The 21767-nt window shown below is 41.3% G+C and overlaps 1 protein-coding gene across 1 annotated transcript; it reads left to right on the forward strand.

The window, feature by feature from the left end:
* The first annotated feature begins 10802 nt into the window (after positions 1-10802).
* LOC131217195 (plasma membrane ATPase 4) lies at positions 10803-20922 on the forward strand. Its single transcript, XM_058212021.1, has 16 exons — positions 10803-10980; positions 15218-15337; positions 15480-15716; positions 15826-16587; positions 17275-17397; positions 17502-17606; positions 17691-17835; positions 17922-18086; positions 18176-18414; positions 18509-18541; positions 18633-18714; positions 18822-18982; positions 19368-19541; positions 19859-20041; positions 20211-20392; positions 20491-20922. The coding sequence occupies exons 1-16, from the start codon at positions 10924-10926 to the stop codon at positions 20585-20587; spliced, it is 2865 nt and encodes a 954-aa protein (XP_058068004.1). The 5' UTR covers positions 10803-10923; the 3' UTR covers positions 20588-20922.
* Positions 20923-21767: the final 845 nt, after the last annotated feature.

Raw genomic sequence — 21767 nt, forward strand, 5'->3', positions numbered from 1 at the left:
GAGAAGAGATTCTCAACTATCTTATTGATGTGTATGATTTCCTACATGCAATTTACATTCTTTGTTGTTTAAATTCAGGCACTACTTATGCGTATATCCATGTTAAGTTAATATCCATCAAATGCTCACATACTGTATGATAGAAATTGTTGATCCGTTACTGTTATGAATTGCTGGTATGAATATTTGTTATACTTGAATGTGTTTGGGACTATGAAATAGTCCAGGGAATTGGTAATAAACCTTGAGTTCGTGGCCGAGGTTGTTTTCGCCATGTAGGACGTGTTTGATGAACGCGAGTCGTATTAGGGTTGACGGTAGTGGTTTGGCCACACGGAGTGTTTGCGCACTCTATGTCGTTCAACTCAATGTGCGCTCGTGCTAGTTGAGTTCGTCAAGTAACCCGATTGTCCCGGTGGATGTGCACCATGTATGGACGTTATTGTTTGAATATAGGGTACCAAACTTACCAACGGAATCCCGTTAACTATGGTACTTCGATCCGCTAAGACTCATGAGCCGGGCATGGTGGTATGGGACACCGTGGTCGAGCTGTCGGCCTACGTTGGGGTGACGAGCCTCCCCGTAATGACCAGTGAGCACACCAGACTCGTGAGCCGATTATGGTGGTATGGGACACTATATTCGTGCTGTCGGCCTACATTGATTGGTGACGAGCCCTTTATAGTGACCTCGAGCATACCTTGATACTGCATTGAGGCGACGAGCCTTAGGGTAGTAACTAAGGTATGATAGACATGCATTGATTGGTGACGAGCCCTTTGCAACGACCTAGAACCATATGATCGTATGAGATTGTCTAGGACTGACGACCCTAGAATGGATCACCGTTTGGAAATTGATATGAGGAAGGTACCTTAGCTTCTCAACCCTGCTGTATGAAAAGGACTAATAACAACTTGGTAATCATGTTCATGCACCGCATTGCATGTGCTTTAGCGTCGTGGGCACTGCGGGAGGTTGTCATGCGTACCGTAAGATGAAGACACTGAGGGAGTGCATGCGAGAGCATGCATCATTTCTACATACATCCTTGCATTAACAAGAGTAATTAGGACATGTTTGATTGTATTGCCTTATCATTACTGCTTGATTGATTTGATAACATGTTAACTTTACTGTATAGTTCCACTGAGTTGATCACTCACTCCTACATTCTGGGACGGTGTTTCAACACCAACCAGACTCTGTCATAGATGCAGATGATGATGCGACCCCCGAGGCAGAGCAGGAGTATGAGGATGACGAGAACGCGCTTTCTTTTATGCAGTTCTCAGGCGGGTTCATGTGAGCCGTGTCCTGATCTACGGGGATTTTGAGTTTCTTTTATAATAGATGATTTCATTTTGATACTTATATTTTGAAAACAAACACTTATAATTATGACCTGACAGAGCATACATGTGAGCTGTGTCCTGATCTACGGGGATTCTAGGTTTCTTTTGTAATAGATGATTTCATTTTGATACTTATATTTTGAAAACAAACACCTGTAATTATGACCTGGCAGAGCATACATATCACAGGGACTTACACATATACACATATATTTCTTTAAGTCTTCCGCTTGCGTCTTTCACTTATCCCTGGATTATGTTTGCAGTTTGGCTTAATCTACTCCATGTTTTATGCACTCATACAGACAACATACATCCATCATTACATATGTTGCATAAGTGATGTTTTAAAACTCGGGAACTGAGTTATGCTCGACTCCCGAATTTCAGGGCGTTACATTTTGGCATAAGGGAGGGTTTATTGGAGTAATTTAATTTTTTGCACATGCTTGAAATTTGTAAAGGAACCAATTGCACATGGATGACCAAGTGGCCAAAGTACAGATTGAGTCACATGGCAAGTGGCACCTTGGGGGTTACTCGTACAAAGCCAGCCTTTGAGTTTTAGTAGGTGAGCTCTTCCACACATGTGGGGAGCTCTGGACAAACGTGGTTGCTTTGTTGTCTTTGTATATACCTAATTAGGCTTTGAAGTAGACTTAGACTAAATGAGTTTTAAGCTTGGTTTGACAAGGTGAGTTGATTGGGTATGCTGACCAGGTGAGTTGACTCAGTGGGTTCCAGGTTTGGGTTTCTGGTGGGTCTATTTGACTAGGTTGACTAGGTTTAGCGTTGGCTTTTGGGATTCAAGCTTTTAGGGTTTAGTGTTTGGCTTAGATTAGGATTTGGACTTGGGTTTAGGGTTTAGGTTCCGTTCAATCTCAATCAGTTTATCGGCTTAGGGTGGGGTGTCTACAGTTGGGAGAGGGGTGTGAAAGGGAGGATGGTGTTTTTTTATTCATTTCCTTCTTACTTCCTTGATTTCTTTTATAGTCATTTTTTTTTTTTTTTTGGATTTTTTTGATTGCTTATGAATTGCTGGAGTTTGTGAAAGAGAGAAAGCTATGGGTGAATGCTCTAATGGATGAATTTCTATAATGAAAGGATATCGTAATGGATGAATTTTGCAATGTAAGAATGTTATAATGGATGAATATGATGAATGTTGGAATACATGAATGTTGTCATGGCTGGTTGTTGTAATGTATGATTTTTTTTATAATGGAAAAATATTAAGATGGAAGTATATTGTAATATATGAATGTTGTATGGTGGATCATCGATGTTTACTATTGATCACTTGTATTTTATGTGTGGATCGCCAATATTCCATGTAAATTGTCAATATTTACTGTGAATCGCCGATATTCATTGCGGGCTACCAATCCGACGAAAATAGCCATATCGCCATCGTTATTTATTCGATTTGGGTGATCTTATACTCATTGGAAAGGAAATTTAATGAAATTTCAAATATCTTTAGAAACACCTAATTTTGACATCATTTGATTGCCTAAAAGTTGGCCCAATGTTGATAATTTATTGTGGGCTATTGATTCAACGAAAACGGCCATAACTTCCTTGTTACATGTAATTTATGTGATTTTATAGTCGTTAGAAAGATAATTTGATGACTTTCAAATAGATTCAGAATAATCTTATTTAGACATTATTTGATTACCCAAAAGTGGGCATAAATTAGGTTTATCATTCACTGTAGATCTTAGATTCATTTGAAAGTTTATCAAATTATATTTCTAACAAATATAAGATTACCTAAATCGGACATATAATGAGCGAGTTATGGCTATTTTTGTCGAATTGGTGGCCTATGGTAAATGATGAACTTTGGGTCGAATTTTAAACAATCAAATGGTGTCAAAATGATATAATTCTAAAGCTATTTGAAAGACTATAAAATTACATTTCCAATAAATATAAGATTACAAAATCGAACATATAACAAGGGAATTAAGATTGTTTTTGTCAGATCGATAACCCATAATGAATAACAATGATCTATAGTGAATATCAATGATCCATACCAAATATCAACGATCTACACTGAATATCGTCGATCCACAATCAATATATTCAATCCATAGTACATATCAATAATCCACCATAAAACATTCATTCATTACAACATGCTTCCACCTCAACATTCTTTCATTACAAAAATTCATCCAGTACAACATTCATCTATTACAACATTTATCTATTTTAACATTCATCACATTTATCCATTAAAATCTTCCTACATTATAAATTTTATCCATTACAATATTTAATCATTATAAAATTCATCAATTATAATATTATTCCATTATAATAAAAAATTATTTATTAGAGCATTTTTCTGCACCGTTCTTCATTTCACAAACTCTCATTATTCATTCTCAATAATAATAATAAAAAAAAACTCAAAAAATAACTATAAATGAAAGAAAGAATGAAGGAAACAAAAAAATATCATCCTCACTTTCACTCTCCGATCTCCTCCCGTTAAAAAAAGCCAATGAAGGAAGAATGAAAAAAAATTCTTAGTGAGGCTCACATTTATTTTTAAAAGAACATTTATCATTTTTCTACATAGCCTACTACATGAGCAACAACTGTGGCAAATGCGTATTTTCATACGCTAAAATCTGAATATTTTCATAGTCTAAAATCTAAAAAAGTGATTTAAGAGCTACATAACTTTAAGCCTAGTCCGTATAAGCTCCGTATAAGCTACTACCATGACCACGTCACTGTACAATGATATGTAGGCTAAAAACCGCAAGGTTGGAGTTACCCTCTTGGAGCCCACTTTGATAAATTTGTTGTATATCCACACCGCCCATCTGTTTTGTCAGCTTATTCTCCAATGTTTTCCCAAAACTTAAGTAGATCCATATCTCCAGTGGACCATGCTTATTATAAAAAGGGGTGAATGATCATTAAAAAAGTTTTTGTAGGCCAGCAAGGTTTTAGATCAAGCTTATCTTCATCTTTTCCCATTCTGGTTGACCTTATCAACGTATTGGATGGAAAATCAACATTATGGATACACTTACGGTGGGCCCTAGGAAGTTTTTAATCTTGGGTGATAGATCATCACTGTTTCGTGTGGTGTGGTTCACTTGAAATTTGGATCTGATTAATTTTTAGGACCACATCCCAAAATGGCCTGGAAAAACAGATGGACGGCGTGGATATATAACACATTCATCAAGGTGGGCCCCACACGGTGAGGGTAACACCTAATCCGCTCCGTTATAATGGATGATTGGTGCAGTGCCCCTGTACATGTGGCACTGTACAATGGGGCCCACAATACACGTGGCATTGTTGGCGAAGGGGTCACGCGTTTTGTGCTGGCTGATCGGTGCAGGACGAGAAGAGAGTGAGACATTGAGAAAAGGCATTGGTTGGGTTAGGTTAGGATTTTGGAGTTAATGTGTGGTGGGTTCATAGCTTTCAAGCCAGGCGAGTTGACTCGGTACTCGACTGAGTCAACCCGGTCTGGTCACCTACCTGCTCACTGACTCAGGAGAACTAAGCTGCACTAGACTCGGGCCTGGTTTTCCTTTTCCTTTTCCTTTTTTATTTTATTTTTTATTTTTTGGTATTTCCAATATATATTTTAATAAAAATAATTGACGTGTCTGGTTGATCCATGTGTCGACTCAGTCCTGATGACCGGATGCAGATTCCTGCCCAAGGATGCTGGGTGGGGCCACTGCAATGTATGTGAGAAATCTATTTCTTCCATCCGTTTGAGAGCACAATTCATTAAGTGCAACCGAAAATGAGGTGGATTCAAAACTCTAAGTAGGCTCACGGGAGTGAAAATGAGGGAAAGCAATTACTACAGTTGAAACCTTCCTAGGCTCTACCTTGATGTTTAAATGCTATCCAAACCGCTTATGAGGTCATTCCCAATGGGATGAAGTGAACCAAAAAAATCAGAACATAGCCTGGTATAAAACTTTTATGGTCATAAGAATGCTTCAACGGTTGTTATTGAATGTACACTGTTTACTCTTGCGTGGCCCACCTGAGTGTTGGATACAACTAATTTTCGGTCACACACTCTAAAAACGGATGGATGGGGTGGATTTCTCACAAACATCAAGGTTGGCCCACCCAGCATCCTTGCTCAGGAACCGCTTCATCTCCTGATGACCGTAGTCGGTAAACTGCCAGTTGGGTCATATTAAAATACATTTAATCCGCATAAGAGTATTTATGTAATTACTTAAATGGAACCGAACATTCGTACGCAAGCTCATCTTCAGGGGCTATTTTTATTAACAATGTAAGGGTGGGTTTTTTATTTAAAAATAAGAAAATAGGTACTTCCTTGGAATTTCAACAATGTAGGCACTTAAATGACGAAAACCCAAATAAATAGAAATCGGATTGCGTACTGAGTAACTCAGTACGCTCTTATCGTACTGATTAAACTCAGTTGGACCCACCTTGAATGTATTTGGTCTATCCACGCTGTCCATCCGTTTTTCCATCTAATTTAAGTGGTTGACCCAAAATTGAAGCATATCCAAAGATCAAGTGGATCATACCACAGGAAACAGTTGGGATAATGATTTCCACCGTTGAAACCTTTCTAGGCCCCACGGTGATGTTTATTTGTCATCCAACCTATTTATAAAACCATAAAGACATCAATGAAGGGAAAACATAAATATAAGCTTGATCCAAAACTTCTGTGGCCCCGAAGAATTTTTCAACGGTGAATGTTTAATTCAACTGTTTCCTGTGATGTGGTCTATTTAAACTTTCTATATACTTCATTTTTGAGGCTCGGGCCTTAAAATTATCCGATAAAATTGATGGAAGGAGCGGATCAGATACATAAATCATGATGGACCTCACATCGTTTACTCGGTACGCTAAGTGTAGTGAGTTAGTCAGTACGCAATCCGCACCCAAATAAATATAACCGGTTTAAGCTGCCGTAGAAGAAATCGGATTGTAGAAGAAATCGGATTGCGCACTGAGTCTTATCGTACTGAGTAAACTCAGTTGGGCCTATTGTGAATTTATATAGTTTATCCACACCTTTCATCCGTTTTTTCATCTCCTTTTAGGCGTTGAACCTAAAATTGAAGTTTATACATATCTCAAGTGGACCATACCAAAGGAAACGGTGGAAATAATGATTTCCACCCTTGAAACCTTTCAAGGCCCTACGGTGATGTTTATTCGTCATCTAAACTGTTCATAAGATCAAACAAACATGGATGAAGGGAAAAAAAAAATATAATATTCATTCAAAACTTCTGTAGCCCTCAAAAAATTTTCAACTGTAGAAATTCAATTCACACTGTTTCCTGTGGTGTGGTCCATTTTAGCCTTTATATATTTCGGTTTGATCCAATGGCCTAAAATTATCTTGTAAAATGGATGGACAGACCGGATAAAATAAATAAATCACGTTGGACCCCACAGAGTTTACTCAGTACGCAATCCGCTTCCGCCGTAGAAGGGAGGATTTTTGGTTGGGTGGGTACCACGAATTCAAGTCAAAGCTGCTCCAGTCAAAACCGACTCCATATAGCGCCGGTGAGCCCTGATCCAGTGAAAGTCGGGTGTATGGAATCAATCCTGCATCTAATCTGTGTGGCCCATATGTTGATCAGACCGATTCTATTGATTGATGGCCCACATCACAAACGGTCCATTTAAAAGGCTGGATTGGAGTGATTTTGTGTCTTTAACAATTTTTTCTTTTGATTTGTCCTGAAAATTGGATGAGTTTTTTGGTCCATCCAAAATGGATAATCAATCAGAGAGTTAAAATTCTCTTATACAAACTAGTTTTAAGGTTACATACATCTAAGAGGTAGTCCGGTGATTGAACGGTCTGGATCTCTCTTCATGTAAGGCCACAAAGGGTTTCGTGGCTTTTACTGCTACGACTGTAGAAGTAGAGTCCTAAACCAATACGAAGTGGGAGCTGATATTTTTGACCTTGCTACTCTTCAGCGGAAAACTTCAATACTCTGGCAGAGTCAGATCATGAGACACGGGCGTATAGATATGACATGTGAACTAGAAAAGTGGTATATAAAAATTCAAATTAAAATTGCCATCCGGCTAGTGGGAATATTGGACATCATCGTGAACATTGTTTCAGTTAGTGTATGCCACGCGTACAAATCCTGAGTGCCTGTGTACGAAGCATTAGACTCTGCGGAGTATCAAATAGCTATCATATTTTATGCTTTTGCTCCCTTTATTCCTTATGTACTTGCTTTACCTTTCCAATTTTCCGAGAAAAGGGCTGCGTTGCGTGTATGAAAATCGAGGAACAAAACTCGCACGCACTTTCCTCTATACGGTACACGTGAGAAACGTGCCTGGTGATATGTACCGTTGATCTAATGGGCCATCATGCTGATGGGCCATATCCTGAAAGTTTAGCCGATTGGGCTGTGGCAGTCGTTCGATAAGTAGGCTGAGAAAGGAATGGTTAGTGCGATGGGCCGCATTCGATCAGAAAACCTGAAATAAAATAGTCAATAGCTCCCTAATAAAATTGATGTGGGGTCATTTGGGAGCTTGTATTTGATATGCATGGGCAATTTATTATAGAATCAATGTAAATTAAAATCATTAGTTATATTTGAGTGATTGTAATTAAATTATTGGAAATACATGTAAACATATTTAATTCTTGCCATTAAAAATCCATAGGTGGAGAGAGAGTTAGAGAGAGTGTTGGGACCCAAAAGTCGGTAGTAGTCAAAGTTCAAGTAAAATAGAATCACGTAATTTGAAGGAAATTAGAATCAATATAGAATAGAATAACATGATTTTACTTTGAATTTAAGAAAATGAAATTTTGGTGTATTTTATGTGAATTAGATTTCAATCCTATCCATCAATTCACATCAGAATTCTCTAATTACATGTTACCAAACAACTGCCCTAGATGGGACCCACTGAATAAGCAGTCATTTTCCATGCTCTTGGGTTGGAAGATTGGAGATGTTTTCTTAAGGGTTGTCTAGATGCTTTTAAAGTTCTTAAGTTGTAAATGAATCACAGACAATCTAATTATAGGAATTGCTTAGATGCTTACATATTATAAGTTGATGTTATAATTTAAAACTTAGTAAAATGTCATGTTTTAAATTACAAGTAGATACTTTACAACTAAATAAAATGGTTAATACACACTCATAATATGTGAGGCCCACCATAAATACATATGGTATATCTATTCTATCAATCGTATACTTTTCTTGATGTTCTCTAGTGGCTCTAAAATGACAACTTGTCCATTGTCAAATAAATCGTACAAAGGAAGGATGGAAGCATCCACTATTAAAAACTTTAAATTACGTTTGGAGCTATTATGATTGGTGGAAGACATTCAATCCATTACGTGTGTTAAGTGTGTGCATGCTTAAATGCCTTCCCAAACCCTAAAAAAAAATGAAATCATTTGTGTGTGATTTGCATATTTTGGATGCTCACCCGCCTGAGCTCTCTGATATCAACGCCTATAAATTGGTAATGGCATACCCTTCTAACATGTTGGCACTGATGTGCAGCTATCCTGACCATCCAAACGATGGATCCTGTTGTGAATGGATCATCATCTCTAAGATCACACTGATGAAGCAATCCTAACCATCCAATTAATGGATATTAAATGGATGGTTAAGAAAAATAGGATGATATAAATTCAAAAGAGAAATTCGGTCTTCTCAGTGCATTTTTTACTGATGTTCATCTACAGCTGGGCCAGTAATTTGGACGGTTTGGATTGCATACAACTAGGCCAGCATGTGTATGGTTGAAGAGTTTCCCTATTCGGATTGAAGGGAAGAATCATCTGTTATTGGGCGATTCTTGCCATCGCGTACAGCGCTAGCAGATTCGGAGAACGGATAGCTTTAAATAGAAGGCCACATTATGGACGGACAGGATCATCTTACTGGTATGATAAACAGAAACAGAACCCACTTTTTCCAGCCAAGTCACATGTGCACGATATCCAGTCCGCGAACAAGGTGGGCCACACCATGATAATCAAATCAAATTAAAATCAGACTAATCCGATCGTTGATCGGGATACAGCATCATAACCAATGCAATGCCAAAGGTATGATTTTTGTACTGCTTGGCCCACACAATGACTGGATCGGGATGATTTTTATTTTAGGTGATAGACATGGTGTGGCCCACTTTTTGCACGGATACGATATTCTACAGACGGTCTACGTTGGCAGGTAAGATATGGCTGTATCAGATCTTACGACACAACCGTTGTATTCTTTCTAATCAACCAATCATACGGGCCCACGTCCACTGGAAAAGTGCAATGTTAGGTCCTGCAAGTTCACTCGTGCAAGGGCACTTTCTGGTGACCTCTTAGACACGTGTCGAGCATGTCGATGGAGAGATCCTCACTGCACATCACGATCCTTGACCGAAAAAAGGCTGGGTCCTTATCATCTGGGCCCACTGGCCACAAGAAAAATGGACGGTTAAAAGGCAAAAAATCGATGGTCCACATCAATGTACGGCCCATCGGTTGAGTGGAGATGCGTGGCGTTCAATCCAAGGTACGAGGTGAGGCCTGACTGAGTGAGTGATCATATGCGCCACACGTGTACCATGTTGCACGTGGGAGCGGCATAATTCAGAGAAGTGCACCCGCAGGTGAGTGGATTAGATGCGACCCGGGCCTCACTTTAGATGGTCCGGCCCTTACCACGACTCTGACTTGATGTATGTATTCTAAATCCACACCGTCCATATCTTTTATCAGATCAAATTAGTGCATGTGACAAAAAATGAAGAATATCCATATCTCAGGTGGACCATACAATCGGAAACACTAGTTATTGAACGCTCTACCATTAAACGCTTCCTAGGGTCGTCTGTAAGGTTTCCGTAAGGTTTATTTTCCATCCAAACCGTTGAAAATGTCACATAAGGCTGGATGAGGTGTAAGAAAATATCAGATTGATCCAAGACTTTTGTTGCCCATTAATGGTCAATCACCACTTTTTCCTATTGTATAGTCCACCTGAGAATTATATCTAGTTGAATTTTGTGCTCACACCATAAAATGGTATGGAAAAACTGATGGACGGCATGGATATTGAATAAATACATCAAGGTGGGCCCCACGGTAAGGGCCACGCTGGCGGCGCACCTAATCTACTCCCACCCGTAGGATGGCGCGAATCGCTTTTACTTGTGGGGCCCAGGGAGATCGTCTCTAGGATGGCTCGTGGAGGTGTAGAAGGTCCGCCTTCCAAGGTTAAAACGACTGGCACGTCACCGGTAAAAAGCCGAGGAGAGAGAGCATATATGCGGCCGGTGGTGGGCCCCGCCAAGTGGGAGAGTATATAATGCATGAAGGAGGCGAAGCAGCACTCAGAGAGAGAGAGAGAGAGAGAGACGGAGAGGAAAAGAAAACCAGTGCTTCTTCTCTGTTTTTTCTCCTCACATTATGGGGCTTGTTTTCTAGGGCTTTTTTTAGGGTTTCTCTTCATCCATTTCGAGCTCTTGCGGCTGATTTTTCTCGGTTGTGAAAATGGGAGGAGAGAAGGGAATTAGCCTCGAGGAGATAAAGAACGAGACGGTTGATCTGGTAAGAGATCTAAAATCCCTAACTCCCTGTTTTTGTCTTTTCTTTCTTTTTTGAAGATCCGTTGTTGTTTGATGGTATTGGATTGTTTTTGAGCTGAAATTGCACCTTCTATAGAATTTTCTGGTATTTTTGTTGATTTTCTTTTGATTTATACTTATTTTAGGGTTCGAGATAGAATTCGAGAGTGACTTGCTGTTTCCTTTTATTTCTGGCGATTTTGATTACTGCTGCTGCCTTTAACTTTCTGGAAAAGAGGATTTTCCTTTTTTTAGTTTGATTTTGTTGTTTTTTTTTTTTTCTTTTTTTCTTTTTTTCTTTTCTTTTGTAATGGAAATCGAGATTCTTTTTTGTATTTATCTGATTTTCCAATTTTCCTTTTTGGTAATATCTCCAGAATAGTTTTCACCTCTTCTGTGTTCTGAAGCGCTAGGAGTTTTTAATTTTTTTAATTTTTATTGCGGAAAACGTATTTTCATGGGAATCTTGAAAGATCTGTGGTGGCACGATTCTTTCCGTCGATTTCGGAGTACCTGGAACCGATACGATTTTCTTCTCTCTTTGGATTGCCTTTTCCCTGTTTGCAGATCGAGATGTTTTTCCATTTCTTTTGGAAAAGAGTTTTGAATTTTACATCGTGTTCGAAGAGTTCTTTTACTCTCTATCTGTGCTTCTCCGGAGATATTGTACCTTTCCGAGGTTGCGGGTTTCCCCTTTTTCCAATAGTAGCATGAAGGTGCTTTATTGCTTCCCGTAACTCGCTCCGGACATCTGATTTCTCAGATGAAGAGACTGAAAAAAATCTTTCTATAGTTATTTTCACAGAGAGAGAGAGAGAGAGAGAGAGAGAGAGAGAGAGATGCCGCATAGTGATTTTTCAACCACGCTTGCGATTTTTCAACGAGGCATGATATGATACGTGATGTGGAGAGATTTCAAGGCCGCATAGTGATTTTTCAACCACGCTTGCGATTTTTCAACGAGGCATGATATGATACGTGGCCCACATCATTTACCAGCACAGACGGTCAAGTAGGGCCGTGCTTCAGTAATCCGCTTTCCACTGCATGATATACTTCCAGTTTCGACTAATCCATACCAATCTCTTCAATGAGAAAATCTAACCCGTTGGATGGTCGATAAGTGAAGATCAACGGTCCATACGCAACTGAAAAAAAGGTCCTAAAATATCGAGCGCTCGGATTCCCAGGCACATGCTCCATGAAGTGGGTCACAACACACAGCGGTCTGGATTACACCGGACCCGTACACACCGCAGAGATGCAGTCCACGTATCATGCAATTCCTCGTTTTTCAATAGCTGGTTCCAATTTGCGTTGTTCTCCGAGCTATAACTATGAGGGCGGCGTGTCCTCTAGCTACGGCTTCGTTTGTTCGGGTGAACTACCGAGCGGGGCCCACCGGGATGTATTTGTTTTATATCCACGCTGTTCATCCGTTTTGAAATCTCATTTTACGGAATGAGCCCAAAAATGAAGCAGATCCAAATCTCAGGTGGCCCACGCCACAGGAAACAGTAGGGATAATAACACCCACCGTTGAAACCATCTAGGTCCCACCGTAATGTTTATTTTCCATCCAATCTGTCTATAAATTTTGTGGCGATCGGAATGTTTTTAACGTTGGACGTTGAATCACCACTTTTTCCTCTGGTGTTGTCCACCTGATATTTTGATCTGCATCAATTAGAGCTTATACCCTAAATGAGCTGTAAGATCGGATGTACGGAGTTGATAAAAGGTTTGCCCATGGGGGTCAGTGAACACTCACTTCACGGGTAGGTAGCACCATGGATGGCTAGGATCATTTGTGCAAACTCATGCTTTTACCGTACGTATATTTTTGGTGGGGTTACCTCTTCAACGGCTCTGATCATCCATAGGCATGTAAAAACTTTTCCCGTACGCATGTAATAGATAGGCAGTCTACGAATTACTTTTTCATCAGCGCTTTCTAGACCGCCGAATATTCTAGTCGTCAGATTACTAGTCCTGGGAGCTTTGCTTATCCCGCACGCGTGTACAATAAAGCTCATGTAATGGCCACACATGTGGCTACGTGGCATGATAGGTCAGAGATCTAAACCATCTATCAGAAAGACACCATGATATTGATGACCTAATCCAAGATTTAGGTTGATCCACTGGTCAGGTGGGCCGCAGTTTGCAAAACAAAAGCTTCTAATCCATTTACATGTTTCTGATATTTGGGCCCACATGCTGAGTGGTCCATATTTTATTTTTGGGAAAACATGATGAAGGTCGGAAAAACAACTTGGATGGATTGGATCTCGCACCTATCCATTATGGCACATGTGTCGCGTGTACATAATCTTTATTGCACACGCGCGCATGCGCAATAATGCACCAAGACCGGTAAGCAAGATTCGGATTTGTGAAACCAAGTCTGGCGCTTGCTCTGCCGTTTTGAGATTGGCATTTGGGTACTTTCCGTGGTACGTTTGTCTTACCAATTTCTTGGCCCTTTTTTTTTACGGAAACGTTGTGGCCACTTTCTCTAACGTGGGAAAACGACTTAACTTGAATGAAATCTACGCCGTCCATTAGTTTTTGTTACCTCTTTTTTAGATCGATCTAAAAAATTCAGGCTGATTCAACACCAAGGTGGGCCACCCTATTTAAAACCTCTAGATTCATGTGGTATGGGCCATCTGAGTTTTGAAATACTTTGATTTCTTGGTATTTCTTTCGACCTTTATGAGGTACGGATTGGATGGCATATCAATACCGTGGTGGGCCCTATACAGAACTAAAGGCGGGCCGTCCCATCCCAACATATTCCTATGTTGTGGCCTGCCTGAGTGTTCGGTCATCATGATTTTTCGGTTCCATGATTACCTGATGGGCAGGTTGGATTTCCTCAAAGTTCCACCCACATGGCTCTTGGATCCGAGATACGCAAGCTCGGCTCAAACGGTTCCACTTTTTGTTCCCACCGTCTCATCCATCAGACTGGTCCACCGCAAACCTGCCTTCGTGTAGAAGCCACGCCATCGCTACGGGCATTAGGTTGGGCATCGCTACGGGCATTAGGTTGGGCATAATTGCATGGGATGAATGAACGGTTAAAGCATACGCGTCTTGTGCAACGTGATGAGTGGGCCCCACCTGATTAAATGCTGGCTCACGTCTGCTCGTTCGTGGGTTAGGTCGTGCCGGGTCCCATTTTGGCTGTACTGTAGGTCCCCCGTCACGACTGCGGATTTGGCTGCATGTGGCTGTGTTATGCACACCCTATCAGCCATAGACACGCACCTTGCACCTTTAGATGGTAGGAGTAAGCGGATTAGGTAGTTACCACCGTCAGTCTTGTCTGGTGGCGCGATGATATATGATTGGTGATGCCGGATGCTGTGGCCGGAGCGGCCAAAAAACCTTTTAAAAAGCCCGGCCTATCCCGGACAGTGGCCCCACCAATCATATCTTGTTATGTCACCACACAACCGCTGAAGGCGGTGAGAGCCTTGCTTCCGAATCTGCCTCCTCTGGGATGGGTCCAGACAGTTTTGAAGGTTTTTCAGCCAATTTTATCTGGCCACGTCACCACACAACTGCTGAGGAGGGCGAGGGCCTCAGCAGCTAATCTGCATCCCTGGTTCACCTGCGGATAAACTGGCCCGACTCACTTAGGAGGCGGGTTTGTGCCAAGCTAAAGGGGTAGTGGTTTGGGCTCTAATGGGTCGCGCGTGGTTTGAAAGATCAAGCCCATCACAATTAAATTTGGTTGGATTGGGTCAGGTCAGGTTGGACTTTGGCCTGATGAACTTTAAGTGGGTCAATTCGGGCCATAGGTTAATGAGTCGCAATTTCGCCCTGCACGTTTAGTAAATCGGTTAGCTCGACCCACTGCCATTCCCATTCGACGACTGCGCCGGCCAAGTTTTGGCGATGGAAGTCATCATCCTCTTTTCTGTAAATATATCTCAACCATTATAAAAAATAGATTCAAGTGCGAAATCTATGGATGGGACGGCTAAAGTTGTCCGTTACGTCTCACGCTTCGCACATGGCCCATTCACGATGGGACCTACACCTGGGACGGTTTTGATTTAAATAAAAAAACACGGAGGATTTTTTCCCCCCATAAATTTCTCAGATGCCGCCAACGAACCGCGCTGTGTCATCTGATTTTCGTTTGCGGAGACCGTGGCAGGTAAGTACGGTCAATAGTACTGACCTCTGCTATTGGATATGTTCAGGAACGGATTCCAATTGAGGAAGTGTTCGAGCAGTTGAAATGTACCAAAGAAGGGCTGTCATCGGAGGAAGGAGCCAACCGGCTTCAGATCTTCGGACCCAACAAGCTAGAAGAGAAAAAGGTTCGTTATCTGTCACTCTTCACAACCATTTCCTCATCTGCTTTCTTCCCTTTTCTTTCCTCGTTTCTTTTTTTTTTTTTTTTTTTGCCCCTCGAATATCTTATTGATATTGAAACTTAAAAAAAAAAAAAAAAAAATACAGGAAAGCAAAATTCTCAAGTTTCTGGGTTTCATGTGGAACCCTCTGTCATGGGTGATGGAACTGGCTGCTCTGATGGCTATTGGCTTAGCGAACGGCGATGGCAGGCCTCCAGATTGGCAGGACTTTGTTGGAATCGTTGTCTTGCTGGTAATCAACTCCACAATCAGTTTCATTGAAGAAAACAATGCCGGTAATGCAGCTGCTGCTCTGATGGCAGGTCTTGCACCAAAAACAAAGGTACGGAGACTGTTAAAACAAAGATTCTGAAATTTGGTTGCACCCATTTCAGATTATCATATTTAAACTCAATTCGTCTACATAACTTTTTTTAAAACCTAATTTGTAGGTTATCAGAGATGGTCGATGGAGTGAGCAGGATGCTGCCATTCTCGTTCCAGGAGACATCATAAGCATCAAGTTGGGAGATATTGTCCCTGCTGATGCCCGTCTTCTCGAGGGTGATCCCTTGAAGATTGACCAATCGGCCTTGACGGGAGAGTCCCTCCCTGTCACGAAGAGTCCCGGGGATGAGGTGTTCTCTGGTTCGACTTGCAAGCAGGGGGAGATTGAAGCTGTTGTCATTGCAACTGGTGTTCACACCTTCTTTGGGAAAGCCGCCCATCTGGTTGACAGTACCAACCAAGTTGGACATTTCCAGCAGGTTCTGACGGCCATTGGTAACTTTTGCATTTGCTCAATTGCGGTGGGCATGATTGTAGAGATCATTGTCATGTACCCGATTCAACATCGCAAATATAGGGATGGGATTGATAATCTGTTGGTTCTCTTGATTGGAGGCATACCTATTGCGATGCCTACTGTTTTGTCTGTGACAATGGCCATAGGATCCCACAGGCTGTCTGAGCAGGGTGCAATCACCAAGAGAATGACTGCAATAGAGGAGATGGCAGGCATGGATGTTCTCTGCAGTGATAAGACCGGGACGCTGACCCTTAACAAGCTGAGTGTCGACAGAACCTTGATTGAGGTGTTTGCAAAAGGCGTGGACAAAGAGCACGTGATCCTGCTCGCAGCAAGAGCATCAAGGACTGAAAATCAGGATGCTATTGATGCTGCCATTGTTGGGATGCTTGCAGATCCGAAGGAGGTATAACTCAATCCTCATGTCTTGGTATTCAGTTACATATTTCTTGCTCAGAAAAATTTATCAAAGGAATGCCAGATAATTCATGTGTTGCGTACATTAGGAAGTAACACACCATATTTGAATTTTGAGTGATTGTTGGAAATTCCGAGACTCCATTGTCTATTCTTGGTTTTTTCATGTGAATCTATAATGTCCTTTCCTTAGGCTACATTTGGATACACAACAAATTTGAATCGCAAATATTTAGATTTCTGTGGTTGAATGTGAAAGCAACATCATTGCAGTTTGGAACCAACTCCAATATGAACAATAAGGAAGGTGATCACAATTTGTTCATCTCCACAATTTATTTATCGAGATTCTCCAGTTCATTCAAACACTAAAACTTTGGGTTTGCAGCTGCATTGGCTAGCGGATCTTGAGAACATTAGCAATCTTGCCTCTTTCATAAACATCTGTGATTTATTTCTGTTGATTGACCAAGCGATGAAAGTAATGAAAAAAAAAAGTGACACACATGCAAGACAGAGCTACTATAAGGGCATACCCCATATTTCATATACAAAGTCGGAGTGACTTTGATGCTGAAATATGCTTATTTTATTTTTCGTTTGATTTCCAAGCAAACACAGAACATAGTACCTGTAGCAATTTTTTTAATGGTAATATATCCTGTCCATCTGACAGGCCAGAGCTGGTATAAGGGAGATGCATTTTCTTCCCTTCAACCCTGTGGACAAACGAACTGCTCTTACCTATATAGAGGCTGATGGCAGCTGGCATCGTGCGAGCAAAGGCGCCCCTGAGCAGGTACTAATTTTTCTTCTTATATTTTTCCCAGTTCTCATATAGATGGAAGGTATTTCAATATGGATTGGGCTGTTGTTCACTTTTTGTTTGGTCTCCATGAACAGATTTTGAACCTTTGCAACTGCAAGGATGATGTTAGGAACAAGGTTCATTCTGTGATAGACAAGTTTGCTGAACGTGGGCTTCGATCATTGGCTGTTGCAAGACAGGTTTGTCATAGTTGTTTTTCAGTGTCTTGTTTCTATCTCTGTGATAAACTCCTCTTATCATCAGTTTTATGCTTTGGCTGACAGGAAGTGCCCGAGAGAACAAAGGAGAGTCTGGGAACACCATGGCAATTTGTTGGTCTGTTGCCTCTCTTTGATCCCCCCAGGCATGACAGTGCAGAAACCATCCGCAGGGCTCTCAACCTTGGCGTGAATGTGAAGATGATTACAGGTAAATTTGGTTTTCTTTGCTTGTCCTTGCATTGCAATTTCCTTCCCTATTCACCAATTTACTTGCATTCTCTTCCATAACTTCAGGGGATCAGCTTGCTATTGCTAAGGAGACGGGCCGAAGGCTCGGAATGGGAACAAACATGTATCCTTCATCTTCGTTGCTTGGTGGAGACAAGGATGCATCCATTGCTGCTCTCCCCGTTGATGAGCTGATTGAGAAGGCCGATGGATTTGCAGGAGTATTTCCAGGTGACGTTTATAATTCAGTTCCTTCTTATCTTTTCCATGATTAGAAAAACCGTTCAGCTTATATTTTCATTTTGGTTTTTGTGAAACAGAACACAAGTACGAAATCGTGAGGAAGTTACAGGAGAGGAAGCATATCTGTGGTATGACAGGAGATGGTGTCAATGACGCGCCTGCTTTGAAAAAGGCTGATATTGGAATTGCTGTCGCTGATGCTACCGATGCTGCTAGAAGCGCTTCAGACATTGTTCTTACTGAACCTGGACTCAGTGTCATCGTTAGTGCTGTTCTAACCAGCAGAGCTATTTTCCAGAGGATGAAGAACTATACGGTTAGATCTAATCTAATCCATGCTCTCATTTTCCTAACCATCCCCACCTTTTTTCATCTAAACACTCTCCTTTTGGCTCCTTTGATATTTGCAGATATATGCAGTCTCTATCACCATCCGTATTGTTGTAAGTAGCGATAACAGCATCACCATCTGTGTCTTAATTCATCTTTCCTAATTGCTTGTATTGATTTCTTTCTCTCTTCCCATTCTTGCAGCTTGGTTTTATGCTTATTGCTCTGATTTGGCAGTATGACTTCTCTCCCTTCATGGTTTTGATCATTGCCATTCTCAATGACGGTGAGTGTTCTTCTATCAAAGAACCATGAAGAAGATCCAAAGTATCTTTTTTCTCCCCGAGTGATGGTGGGATTAAACTTGTTTCCTTGTGATGGAATTGATTACAGGAACAATAATGACAATCTCTAAGGATCGAGTGAAGCCATCCCCCATGCCAGACAGTTGGAAGCTGAAAGAGATTTTCGTTACTGGCATTGCTCTTGGCAGTTATCTGGCACTGATGACAGTCATCTTCTTTTGGGCAATGAAAGATACCGACTTCTTCTCGGTAAGATTTTCTTTCCCCTCACATTGCATGTGGCATAAAAAAAATTAAAAAATGTGCTGATTGGAACTGTTGGATGGCCATATGCCAAAATCAAGGGGAGTGAACTGTTGTAGCCAGTGGATAAGTGGTCACTGATTTTTGGGGTATTGCCCATATAAACGGTGTTCCATCTGATCGACATACCAGATCGCCACATGCCAATTGGTCGTGTGCACCTTGGGGATGGAACCACTTCGAAATTTTATGCATGTGCACCACATACTAACATCCATTAACGAAAGAAGGAAAGGAGATTTCCAAATCTCACTATTCCAAGATGGATTAGGTTCTATATATATTTCCCTCATTATTGAATTCTTAAGCCTTATTTATTTATTGAATGCAGAATAAATTCCACGTTAGGTCACTGAGGAATAACGAAAATGAGATGATGGCGGCCTTGTACCTGCAAGTGAGCATTGTGAGCCAGGCCCTCATATTTGTCACCCGATCTCGCAGCTGGTCCTTCATTGAACGTCCTGGGCTCCTTTTGGTCAGCGCCTTCATAGCTGCTCAGCTGGTAAGATCTCTACTTAATTTCCTTTCCACTGACCGCATTAGATTTCATTTAAAAATGCTCATTCACGCATTGTTCTATAAACTAGAATGCTAAGCAAGGACACTTCATTGTACAATTGAGATTGGCCTGTGATTCGGAGACTGGCCCCACGAGTTGAAAGGGTATCTTGATCAAGTGGGTCCCACCTACCTCTCGGTGATTGGATTCATTCACCCGTAGAATACATCCAGCATGAGTGTCACCTGTCGTTCCCGACCAATTCAAAACCCCGTCTGATAAGATCCACATTCAATTACTAACTGATTCTATTTTTCCAGGTGGCAACTCTGATAGCTGTCTATGCCAACTGGGGTTTCGCCAGGATCAAAGGAGTGGGGTGGGGCTGGGCTGGTCTCATCTGGCTTTACAGTGTGGTATTCTACTTCCCGCTTGATTTCATGAAATTTGCCGTCCGCTATGCCCTAAGTGGAAAGGCTTGGGATACCCTTATACAGAATAAGGTATTAATCTATACTCTCTCTCATCTCTCTCTCTCTCCCTCTCTCTCTCCCTCTCTCTCTCTCTCTCTATTAGAAATGTTCTCCCGGGAACCAGTCTGTAAATATCTTACATAAGAAGTCATTAGAACTCATCCCACTGATGCTGCTGTTGTGGTTGTCTGTCTACTAGACTGCATTCACTAGCAAGAAGGATTACGGCAGAGAGGAAAGAGAAGCTCAATGGGCACTGGCACAGAGGACGCTCCATGGGCTCCATCCACCTGAAACAACCAACCTCTTCTCTGACAAGAGCAGCTACCGGGAGCTTTCGGAGATTGCCGAGCAGGCCAAGAGGCGAGCTGAGGTCGCAAGGTATGGATGCCACCATGCAGATGCAATTACAACGCCATTTGACTAAAACAACCTGTGTTTGCTCTTTTAACTAAGGTTTGTGACTTTGTTTCTTCCAGGCTACGTGAACTGCACACGCTCAAGGGACATGTGGAGTCGGTGGTGAAGCTGAAAGGCCTTGACATCGATACGATCCAGCAGCATTACACCGTGTGATGAAACATAACATAGAAGCAACTCATCGAGAGGTTAAGCGGCAGGTCCCGACGGTGAAAGATCAAACAAAAATAGAAGGGGAGCTCTAACTAGTAGGATGTTTTCTATTGATGCGTGCCATGCTGTAATTTCATGGTTTCATTTTCATTTTGCTGGCAGGGGCAGAGGATAGGTCTGTCTGGTTTCCATTTCGTTATGTAGTATGAGCAAAATGACCTTTCTATAGTTAGTTTAATCACTGAGAAACTCCTATAGCGAAAGTTTGCTATGGGTGGATCTTTTGGCTGCCAAATTTTCTTATTGGATGGTGATGGGAAGTGGGCTTTGATTTCTCAGGAAGGGTTGTGATGGTGTTTGGGTCCGCTCTGATAAAAAATGCAATGTCATGTAAAGATCAGAGGGTCTATTGAATTGGTTAGAAACTAACTCATGGTTCAACAACAAAAAATGAAAGGACCGATGTAGTTGAAATGCTGGTTGGAGTAGCAGCGACTTAGTTGTTTTACATGACTAGCAAAACTCACCTTGTCATGCAATGGTTTGCAACTCATGGCGCCCACTTATCTTAATGTCTAGGTAGCATCTCTTGAGGTAGCAAACAACTGGGAATTCCTGTCCACATCCAATGCTTAGCTGGTCCATGTTTGCTCTCTACCATCCCACCATCTCAATTGATGGAACTTGTGGTGTAGCATTTGTGGGACCCACTTTCATTGGTTGGTACAGCATCATGCAAGGCTAGATGTTTCGCTCTCTTAGGGTCTGTTATTCTTATCCATCCGGCACTCTTTGAACAAAAAAAAAAAAAAGTGAAAGAAAGAAAGAAAAAAAAGTGAAATCAAAATTCCAAAGCAGGACTGATTCCGTCGTTGGAACGAATGCAGTAAGTTCCTGCATTGGCATTCTGCTTTCAATTTTAAATTGGTCAAGTATTGATGACGAGTGGTATCAGAGAGTGAAGATGAAGATATTATATGAGAGTTGTGTAAAACTATTCTTTGAACCTTCCAAAACACAGCGACAGTAGCCCAACAAAGAAGCATGAACAAAATGAAATCCCCTTTGTTGAATTACATTATGAAAAGTATATACTTACAAAAGGTGGCTACAACTTAAAGAAGGGAAGAATAGTTCCATCCTGCTTCACATTTGGTTGTGGTGAAATATATGATTCTTTGGT

The sequence above is a fragment of the Magnolia sinica genome, chromosome 10, assembly GCF_029962835.1.
Source record: "Magnolia sinica isolate HGM2019 chromosome 10, MsV1, whole genome shotgun sequence".
Classification (NCBI taxonomy): domain Eukaryota; kingdom Viridiplantae; phylum Streptophyta; class Magnoliopsida; order Magnoliales; family Magnoliaceae; genus Magnolia; species Magnolia sinica.